The sequence below is a fragment of the Sinocyclocheilus grahami genome, unplaced genomic scaffold (assembly GCF_001515645.1).
Source record: "Sinocyclocheilus grahami isolate Dianchi unplaced genomic scaffold, SAMN03320097.WGS_v1.1 scaffold208.1, whole genome shotgun sequence".
Classification (NCBI taxonomy): domain Eukaryota; kingdom Metazoa; phylum Chordata; class Actinopteri; order Cypriniformes; family Cyprinidae; genus Sinocyclocheilus; species Sinocyclocheilus grahami.
The window spans coordinates 1,884,485-1,896,183 of NW_015505387.1; the positions used below are offsets into that span (position 1 = coordinate 1,884,485).

Consider the following 11,699-nt stretch of genomic DNA (forward strand, 5'->3'; position numbering starts at 1 on the left):
TCTAAATATCTAGATTCAACCTTTGAGCAATGAAAACCTCTTTTTGGGGCTATTACTAGGTTTCCAAGTCCTCTGGAAACTAATAAAATGTAATAATAATGGTGAATACAATATAGTGAATGTAACTCATACTGTATATAAACATACATACTATATATATATATATTTTTTTTTTTTTTTCAATAATCATAAATGAAAGGAAAAGTCATTGAAATTCATTGATCAAAATTTGTAGGTGTGGGGACACTCCTAACAAACTATGCATGTTTTGTATGTTTTTATCTGTTTAATGCAGCAATGTAACTGATTTTAGTGCTGTCACAAGACTGTGAGAGTCACAAGACTCTTCTGTAAGGAGTGAGGATGTGTTTCTGTCCCACGCATTTGAGCAAATACAAACCAGATGCTCAGCTTTTACCACTGGGGCAGGTCTTGAAATCACGGGATTTCTACATGGGGAATATTGGCTAACTACGTTCTTGCATGTTGATTTAGGGGTTGGGAGTGGGGGATTATCATATGACTTATGAATGAGTGGGTGCAGCTGCATCCTCTTAGTACTCATAACTATTTAGTTCTATAAACATTACCTTCCCATGCCCCCAGTCTTTATTGTGTATCTATAAATCCATATTAGAACAAAGCATATATGTTTTGTCAGTGCGATTTCCTGGTGTACCAATCTCCCTCCCTTTTGCACTGTCCTTCTGTTTCAATCTGCACTTAACCTGTTAAAACGCCTATTTGTTCCTTCCTTCTTGCATGCTTTCTATCCTTAGTGCAAAACTGAAGGGCTGACCAATTACCAGGTAAAACGTTTTTCGGCATTTTGTTTTAATCAAGCTGTTTTTTGTTCTTTGAAATTATGTAACCTTTTTCATCATGATGTGTGTTGTGTGTTGTATTCAACATCATACACCTTCCTGAACATGTGCAAAGAAACAGCATTTGTTGATCTAACGTGTAAATATTTATATTTCTGCCATTTATTAGTACTTGCAAAGCACATATTAATGCCTTATTCTGCATGACCATATTTTAGATCCCTTAATCCAATCCTATGCCTAAACGTAACAACTACCTTACTATTAATAAGCAGCGTAATAAGTTGTTTATTGAGGCAAAAGTTGTAGTTAATAGTTAATAGTGAGAATTGGTTAAAAAACTAAAGTCTGACCATTTATGCTATGGACATGGTGATCAAATCATGCTACTTGAGGAAAGGCATGTTATTTTCTGAAAAAGATCAGACTTGTGATATTTGTTTGGCAGATGGCAAAATGAGGATAAAAACATATATTTGCATTTGGGCATGAATTCCATTGGATTATGCTTAAACATTAATCTTTCGTCAATGAGAGAGGGATTTAACAAGATCACAAGAAAAAAAGCTTTTAATAAAGCCTTAAAGCATTTCTGTTTACACAATACTAACAGGAGAACAGTGGACGTAACATAAGAATGACGTGATGTTGAAAAGATATGGAGCGTTGTTTCCCTGAATCCCCAGCCTTTGTGCTAACCTTATGTTTTGTTTACTTCTGCATTTACTTTTGCACCTTTGATGGGTCATGCTGTATATACCAAATATAATTTATATTTTTAATTAATACATGCATTTTTGTCTCTTTATTTTTTATATAATTGTATTATGTTATTATTTAAATACAACACATTTGTAGACAACGCATGTTATATGTTTGCATTACATTTGTGTCCAAATATGTGGTGTTGTTGAATTGTGCTTAAAGCTGAAGTGTGTGTGTTTTTCATCATAAAAACTCATATTCAAGTTTAATATGCAGAGACAACTTTAAGGCATTTGTAGGTTGATTTCACCCAAAAGTATAAATACCATGTCAATGTGGGTCAGTCAAAATATTGTTGACACAGCTGTTGACACAATAAGTGGTACATTAAAATACACACTTCACCTTTATTTTTTATTTTGTTTTTCTGCAAATGTGCTATGCAAAAAGGTATTATTTCATTCATGTGCAAAAAATATTGCTGTATATTGTTGGTCTTGTTGGCATTCATGATACATTTTATGTAGTTGTGTGTGTGTGTGTGTTTGTGTGTGTGTGTACGCATTTCTGTGACAAATGAGGACATAAATTTGTATAATGACAAAGGTATGACATAGGTATTACAAGTAGAAGGTGACTTTTCAGGACATTACCCCATGTCCCCACTTTTCAAAACGCTTATAAATCACACAGAATGGAGTGTATTGCAAATCTGAAATAGCACAAAGTTTCCTGTAAGGGGTAGGGTTGGTAAAGGGCAATAGAATATACGGTCTGTACAGTATAAAAACCATTACGCCTATGGGATGTCCCCACTTTTCACAAATGTAAACCTGTGTGTGTGTTTTAAAACTCTTAAAAGCATTTTAATTGTCATTATACTATACCTAATTATATTGCTCCCTATTTACTGTTTAACTAATTTTTTCTGCTTGCCATGTGCTTTCAGAAAATTCTGAAGTGCAGAGTTCACCTCCATCCCTGAACACCTCATGTCTGGGATCCATTACTGAGGAATTTCAGGAGAACAGTCCTTTGACCTCCACACAAAGCCCTGTGGATACCTCGCCACATTGTCCCTCCACTACATTTTCTTCACCATCCACAGCAATAACAACATCTTCCAATGGGGAAAATCTCAGCCCTGTGAAAAATAATGAGGACATTCGGAAATCATTTGCATTAACCCAGTGTATTGGTCCATATAGCACCAGTGGCAAGGATTCTGGGAACAGCCAACTCAACTCTTCACTTTCCACAAATTACCTTGACATTGGATGTGATACGCCCCCGTTGCCAGACCAGGAGGATGGGGAAGTTGTGCAAAAAGCAGTCACCGATCCCAACAATCCTGAAATAAAAACACGACAGACAGAGACAGATGCCATAAAGGAAACAACCGCCACTCAGAGCTCTCAAAGGATGCAGGCATTGAAGGGGGTGTTTGACAGAGACATTGGACGAAGCATGCAAACTGGACTGAGGACCCCAGTCAGAAGGACCAAAAGTGAAGGACAAATGAAGGCAGTGATAAAAACAGACAGCCCATCAGTGGTCCCCGAAGTCTCTATCGACGCCACTTTAAACGACAGGCTTTGGAGCAAACTCGACCCCAGCAGCCATCGGGATAGCGTGTCATCGTCTTCCAGCATTTCGTCCAATGACACTGTGATTGATTTGTCCTTGCCCAACCTTTCCAGAAAGAGCCTTACCTGTCTTAGTGCAGCCTGGGACTACTCGGACAACCAGGTATCGTTGGCCAACAGGACCAGTCAGCCTCGGTCGACCATTGTATCGTGCAACGTCTCGCTCGTCAGCAAGAGCAAGTCCAACCCCAACCTGCGGGATGGTGAGATGTGCGAGCTAGAGGACGAGTTACAACCCAGGCCTTTGGTTGCAGAGAAAGACCCCATCCGGCCCATGCAGAGGCGCCACACGTGGAGCAGGTTGTACATGGAGGGCTTAAAGCAGTCTTCCACTCTTGCTGCTTCTGCTGGCTCCAAGAGGTCAACCACCCCCTCGGCAAAAGACATGGACAGCAGCTCGAAATCCAAGAGTCTTGGAGATCTCACTTCAGACGACATCGCCTGTAATTTTGAGAGCAAGTATCGCAGCATTAGTCGCAGTTTCATTGTGAGGCCAAGCCGTCAACTAGGGAAAACTCTTAGAAAGCCCCAGAATGACCTAACGGAGCAGCTCAAGAGGCTCACCGATGTGGAGCCCCTCACTAGCAAAGACTTTGCTCAGTGCAAGAACAATTCCGAAGCGGGACAGGAAGAGGAGGAGACACCCCCTTTGCGGAGGAGTTCCTCACGGAGCCAGAGCCGGGTGAGATACATCGCTAACCGAGCCAGGCAGGCCCAAGAGAGGCAGCGGCTACAGAGCCTGACTAGGACGTCTGGGAGCCCCATCGAAGAGCGCGGCAATCCTGAAGGAGCTTGTAGTGTAGGCCACAGTCCCTGTGTTAGCTTGGATCTTTTGAGCCAGCTTCCACCAGGACCACCCCAACAAAGCCCTCTGAGCCCGGACAACGAGGTTTTCTTTAAGCTCAGGCTGTAAAAGGACGAGAGTGTGTTGAGTTTTCTTGCGGGGAGCAAGCAGACACAAGGTGGCCAGCCTACACCTATCATTCACTCATTAAGATACTCCAGTAGACATGTTGAGCAGTCAAACAATTCTTATGTGCACCTACTGTAATACACCTTACATTTTGGCTTGATGCTAAAAGTTGAAAAGCACACAATCTTTTTTTTTTAATGCCCATTGTTGACCTACTACCAATCCTGAATAATGAGCCGTTACAGGGGATAAGATGCTAAGCTTTAAACTTTAAATTGGATGCAACGGTTTACTAGTTTGTACAAATTATTTGTAAATGTGCATGCATGTGTTGAAAAAAAAGCCAAAGGTGCAAAGCCAGAGGATTTTTTTAAAAGGTGTATTAAAATATACAATATTGCATATAGAAGTTATTACAAACATTCTAAAATTAGATTATGCCTGTGGCATTTGTGGTACTGTAATTTTTTTTTTTTAAGATAAAATGTAAGCACTACTGATTCACCACAATGATTTCCTGGATTCAGATGTTTATTAGTCTGCAGCCAAAGTACAAATGCATTTGTTTGTGTTGTTAATGGTATGAGAACAAATTTTGTAACCAAGCATGGGATGTGTTTGTCACAATAATTTATTGTCCCTTGAAACTATTTTTAAAATAGTTTTAGATGTAGTAATATTAATGACTGCTCTGCTATGTTCTGTTGTTTTAGTTTTTAATTTAGTAAAATTACAACTTACAGTATGTTCTTTAGTTCAGTTAGATACTAATGAAGTGTAACGCTAAAAATATGGTAATTCATATAAAAATTGCATATCTTCACTTTATGTACAGTAGTTTACCTTTGGAAATTGTATTGTTTGTCACTTGATTTTAATATTTCTCCTATGGTCTACTGTATTTTTATGTTTCAAAGATTTTATGATTTAAAAATGTACAGTCTATTAGAGTCTAGGTAAGCAGTTATGTTGATGTTATTCAATGTCATTGTCTTAAGTACACTAATACCTTTTATTACTTTTTTTAAAAGAATGCTACTCAGTAACGGGAATAAATTTGTACCAATTACATACTTTTTTTTACTGTATTCTTGTATCTGAAGTTAACAAACACAACTCTTTCACTTTCCAAGCAGTGAAGATATATCATCTTTCTTAATATTCTTCTGTTTGACTGTACGGGACTGTTTGGTGAAAAGTCAACTGTTTATATGGTTAAAATTCTATGCATGATTGGATCCTATTAAATTCCAGTTTTAAGTATGCGTTATGAAATGCAGATTTCTTCTAAGCTAAATTCTCAGTAATCAGTCATTTCAGTTCTAATTACAAGTATAAAGTAGGTAATGTAGTATTTTTATTCAGTTCAGTTCAATTATTCTTTGACCTCATTCGATAGAGTCAAGTATCAGTCTAAATTAATGCATTTTACTGAATATTAAAGGTCTTTAAGCCACCACTGAGCAAGTTCAAATTGACTAGCAGCAGAGCATGATTGATGATTTAAAGTTACAGCACAAGTTAATGTTTTTGATAACTGGCGGTGTTTCAATTTAAAGCAGCTCCTTCTTGGAGACCGATATGGGCATGAGATAATTGAGGTGCAGTAAAATCAGCAGAAGTGGAGCTTATTGATGAGTGTCTGCATGATAATATTTCTAGGTGTTTAGATCTGCGTTACGGTCTTGGCTATTCTTATGTAAAATTACGGGTCGTTTTCAGGGGTGTACAAAGTCCAGAGACATTATACTTAAGTTGAAATATGGTTAATGTGTTTTAATCAAAGTTTCTATATTTATTTAACCACAAAACTGGATGATAAGTAGTGGGAAGAAGACCATGCTAGTGTGTTAAGAGCAGTTCTTTATTTTAGTACAAAAAAAAATACAGCAGACGCAGGCACTGTAAATACTGTTATTCATTGTTGATCTTTACATTTAAAGTTTACATTTCGAATCCTAATTCTAATGACAGCATTCTTGATGCTTTAAACCATCATTTAAATAAAAATTGCATTGTATTATAGGCATTTTAACAAAAGTTCTAACCTGACCTAACCTGAAAGAGCTCAGTTGTTGATATATGTGACCCTGGAGCACAAAACCAGTCTTAAGTCGCTGGGGTATATTTGTAGAAATAGCCAGCTGTCAGGATTCTAGACTGTTCTGTGTCGTGTTTTGCCCCTGTTTCTGTTCCTGTTTTTCCTTATTTGGTCATTCCTCATTTGGTCCTCGTTTAGTTTGATTATGATTCCTGACACCTGTGTTTAGTAATTATCCCTTGTATTTAAGTTCCTGTTTGTTCAGTCTTCCTTGGCCGGTTCTACTCGTTGGATGTTGTGTAATTCCCCTGTGTTTCCAAGGATAAAAGACTGTTTATGTACTCCACTTCTCCTTGTTCCTCATTCCGTGCGCCTCCCAGCACAGATCGTGACACCAACAATGCCGGTCAAAATTATTGGTTTTTCTTTTATGCCAAAAATCATTAGGATACTAAGTAGAGATCATGTTCCATGAAGATATTTTTTTAATTTCCTACCGTAAATATATCAAAACTTAATTTTTGATTAGTAATATGCATTGCTAAGAACTTCAATTGGACAACTTCAAAGGCGATTTTCTCAATATTTAGATTTTTTTTTGCACCCTCAGATTCCAGATATTTAAATATCTCAGCCAAATATTGTCCTATCCTAACAAACCATACATCGATGGAAAGCTTATTTATTCAACTTTCAGTTGAAGTATAAATCTCAATTTCAAATAAATTACCCTAATGACGGTTTTGTGGTCCAGGTTCACATATTTCTTACTGAAACTGTAATGTAATGACAATGCAATAAGTAAATATACAAAAATAGCGTACTAATTCTACAGAGCATTTGAGTTAAGTTAAGGTTAAAAAAAACTGTTACTGTCATGTCTAAGTGGATCTTCAAGTGGATCATGAAGCGCCATTGCTCTCCGGGCGTCCCGAGTTCGAGTCCCGATTCGCGGACGTTTCCCGATCCCATCCCCACTTTGCTTCCTGTTAACTTACTGGTCTATCCAAAATAAAGGTATAAGAATGCCAAAAATAAAATCATGAAAAAATGTCATGTGTCCTACCATAACAGATCTTAATATGCTGAGTGTCTATAGAGACAACCAGCATTGTTTTAAAGTCAATTTTCAAAAAAATGGGTTTAATATTATCTGTATGTGGCTGCTCAGGCTGTTTGCATCTTTCCCTAATTTTATTTTTACTCATGAGACAAAATAAATGATTTTCCAAGTCCAGCTTGGAGGTCATTCTCTGATTATAATGGGGTTCTGCTACACGGATCCTCCCCACTGCTCAACATTCCATCACATCAGAGAGAAGGCACAAAGTCATCAGCATCATGCTGACTGTGATAGTGACTTCTTCTTCTTCTCTTCTTCTGGACACCATACAACACTGCCTCATTACTTGTTTTCCTGCAGACCCAAGGCTACCTGCAAATTTGTAAGTGGCATAATATTTTGAAGCTGACTATGTAATGGGTGGAATCTACCGCCTTCAGGAGTCTACTGTTGCTTCAATCATATGACTTTGATGGAAAGAAGTTTACAGCTGTAAATGAGCAGTTCAGAAGACCTAAGAAGACCTAGATTATGAAAAAAAAAGCTTAAAATGCTTCCTGTATTTTAACATATTATTTGAAATGTATCATCTTTACGATACTTTGAATGTTGTATTGCCATAAAACATTCAATCTTTCAGTCACAGGAAAGATTTAATAATAATGGTCATTAATGCAAACTTATATGGTCTTTATAAGATCAGTGTTGTACATTTAAATGAAAATGTGATGTTTCAAGACATTGCTTAAAATTTTTATTAATGAAACGAACAGTATAAATATGTATTAAAATGTTAAATTATGAATATATTTGTAACATTTTACAATAGGGTCTCATTAGTTTAGTTAATGCATTAATTAACTATGAGCAATTCATTTGTTACAGTATATATTAATCCTTGCTATCATTAGTTAATAAAAAATACAGCTGCTCATTGTAAGTTCATGTTTGTCACAAATCAAGCCTCCGTGGCTCCCTCCGATCCCCACCAGCGGGAACCCTCACCGGAGTACTAACTGTTCCTTAGGACTTCATTTCCCATCACCCCATGCCTGACATTGATTACATGCACAGGTGCTGATCATTACCATGACTATTTAGGCAGTGCCTACCTTACCCTCATTGCGAAGTCTTGTTTTTGCTACTGCTGACATTACTGAGCGTTTATACCTTGTTTGATTACCTGTTGCCTTCCTGGATTGTTTAGACCTGTCTGATTGTTCGCTGCCCGCCTCTTTGATCTTGCTCTGTGTTTGGATTTACTCTCTCCTCTGTCTGCCGCAGGCCTCGACCCCTTTGCATGGACTCTGGTTACGATTCTGCCTTGCCTACGTTACCCCTGTATGCTGTTGACTGAACTTTGCCTGTCTAATTGTTAATAAAGCTGCACATGGATCCCAACGTCACTGAATCGTCATTACAATGTTATAGCTCAGGTCCATTAAATTATATTAACAGATATAAATAACTATGTTTATAAATCTTAATAATGTAGTAAATCTTAATGTTGAAATTAATATTAACTAAGATTAATAAATGCTTTAGAAGTATTTTTCATTGTCAGTTCATGCTAAATGACGTAGTTAACTAGCATGAATGGAACCTAGCTGTAAAGTGCTACCACTATATTGCTAAAAGTTAATAAATCAAACCGAAACAAACATACACACATTAAAACGTATTAATTAAGAAAATAATTCATAAATTCAATACAGCTGTAACGGGGCTGACGAGACGTGAGACGTGTGGATCCATCTGCAGGCTTTATTAAAGAGACGTAGTACACAGGCAGGGTCAAAACAATGGCAAACAGGTATATGGCGGGCAAAACACAAGAATAGTCCTAGAGCTAGCGTAGGTCACCGATCAGCAGACAGAATCAAAGGGGCGAGATGAGAGGGAGAAATCCAAGAAAACAGGCAAAGATCAGAAACCGCAAAAACAGGCAAGGCAAAACAAGGAAAACACGGAGACTCGGAAAGGGGTACAGGCTAAACAATACTCAGCAGATAAATGTGGTTAGAGTGGGTGTTATATAGTGAATGAGGTAATTAGAAACAGCTGTGTGCAATGAGTGCAATCAGAGCAGTGTGCGAATTGTGCAAAGAATGATGGGAAATGTAGTCCGTGGTGCTATGCAACAGTTTGTGTAGTGCGAGAGTCAATGTAATGGAAAGGGTGACCTCTGGTGGTGAATAAACAGAAGTCCATGGACTGAATTCGTGACAACAGCAATCTTTTACAAGTATTTAATTTAATTTATACAAATTCGATCTGCTGGATGAATTTTATTCTCTAATTCAATGCACAAATGCAAAAAATGTTCCTATGTACTGTACTTTAATGTAAAAAAAAAAAATGTTGATAGCCCATAAAATATTAAGGGAAGTATTGTGAGTCAGAATGTGCAGGGAAAATAAAGAACTTTTTTTTTTATATTCCAAATATAAATTTCCTTTGCAGGTGCTTATAAGTAATAACTACAAAAGCATAAACATAAACTCTCAAAACATTCATCAGCCTGTTTTGAGAAATGAAGGCTATCTCATGCATCTTTGCCTGAGAACAGTCAGTCTATGGCCAGTTGGCAGTCCAGACTCAAATCAACAAGATAAGAAGTATCACAGTCTCTAGTTTGAGAATCACTGCTCACCTGCAAGACTCACTAAACACCAGCTTCATCTGCAACACTGAGAAGAGGACTCTGGGATACTGCTGGTGTTTAGGCAGAGCTTCATACTGATAAATAATAAGAAAGAAGTAGAATGAATAAAAGAACAAAGTTTGGAGGGTAAGACATTGTTATGGATGGCAAGCAGGTAAAAAAAGCTTAAACAATGCAATAATGAAGAGAAACATGATAAATATTATCATGCAAAGACATGCAAGGCCATATTCAAAAGTATAAATAAGCATTGTGATATGCTAAATAAAATTATCAATACTCTGTGTTTGCGTGTATATTTCTGTATTTGCTTTAGAAAAATAAATTGATGGTAAGACTAGGGACTAGGCACTATTAACTTGCTTATTAGCATGCCCATTATTGAATGATTGATTGTTTATTACTTATAAAGCACATATTCTGCATGACCATATTCTACATGCCTAATCCTACCCAATACCTAATCTTAACAACTACCTTACTAACTATTAATAAGCAGCAAATTACCAGTTTATTGATGCAAAAGTCATAGTTAATGATTTGTAAATGGCGAGAATTGTACCTTAAAATAAAGTGTTACCAAATGGATTAATTGTAGCTGTATAAAGTGGAAAAGGACTATACACTAAGCTCATGAGACTAACTTTTCATATAGCACAAAAGAAAGCCATGCTGCAGAGGCTGAAATTTGCCATGTACAATGTCAGGGTCCGTTCTATTGGGTTATAAAACAGGATTAGGCCCTTTTAGAGAGTATAGAACAGTTAAATCCAGCTATTCACTGACTTTTCTTTGAGCAAGGACTGTATCTCATGGTGCGTTCAAGTCATGTGGGATAGATTTACGAGTTGAACGCACATGAACGCCACCACAAAGTCGTTATTACGAGTGGGAAACTCAAAATTTTCTTTAAGCCCAGAGTTTCCGAGTTGGGGGCGTGTCAATGAGAAACATGGCGGAATCCATGGATGCAACGTCTATAGTTGACGGTAAATTTTAGTTTAAATTGATAGTTTAGTTGTCCTATAAACTTAAATTGGTCATGTTCTTGTTACGCAGCTAGTTAATGAAATCCAAGTAAAAAAATGCTATAATTGTTGCACCTATAGGTGAAAAATCTTTTGATTTGCCATGTTGCATGTTGCATTTAGCTAACAGCTTTTTTTAATCTCTGTATTTTAGCGTTTGTTGATGCTGAAAATCAGTTATACTGGGATCCTGGTCTAAAAAAAATATTAAAAACGCAAAACACACCGGATGCGAATTCTTTGCTTTTCATTTTATAAGCAGAGTTAACAGACCCTGGTGTATTTTCTTGTAATTTATTAAAAGAAGGTACACCGCCATCTTGTGCCAACTAAACTGACTTGAACGCACCTGACGTCGTAATTACGACTTGTCAACTCGTAAGTACGAATGTCCCAGGAGGACTTGAACGCAGCATCAGTATACTCGAAACCCAAGCAGGCTCGTGGGAATGCTGGAAACACACATCCAGAAATTAGAGCAATTTAGGGTCACCGTTTGACCTGTCCCGCATGTCTTTGGATTGTGGGGGAAACAAAGCACATTTGCAATCCTTCTAGTGCAATCACATTCACATATGTTAAGTGTGACGTAATTGTCCAGATATGGCCACTGTAAATATCAGTAATATAATAACACTGACTAGATTCAGTTTAGTGTCAGAGCATGACTGGCGATGTCTGAGCAATTGCAAATTGTGTCTTTAAAGCTGACATCTAGATAAAGAAAATGCAGAGGAGCTCTGTGCTGTAGTTCTGGCCCATTCTGAGAAGAATGCCTTCACCCTTTCCAACCCCTTAGCCCTGCACAGAGAAC

General features: G+C 37.4%; 1 protein-coding gene across 11 annotated transcripts in view; it reads left to right on the top strand.

Annotated features, from left to right (window-relative positions):
- The window catches only part of plch2a (phospholipase C, eta 2a), a 138,812-nt gene extending 134,251 nt beyond the window's left edge, over window positions 1-4,561 (top strand). For 10 of the 11 annotated variants that reach the window (XM_016286271.1, XM_016286269.1, XM_016286268.1 and 7 more), the window contains one exon: window positions 2,479-4,561. In XM_016286271.1, the coding sequence (XP_016141757.1) occupies window positions 2,479-4,088 (1,610 nt within the window). In that variant the 3' untranslated portion in view covers window positions 4,089-4,561. Of the gene's footprint in view, window positions 1-779; window positions 810-2,478 lie in introns of all 11 variants that reach the window. The other variant, XM_016286278.1, reaches the window with a different exon arrangement.
- The last annotated feature ends 7,138 nt before the right edge of the window (window positions 4,562-11,699 follow it).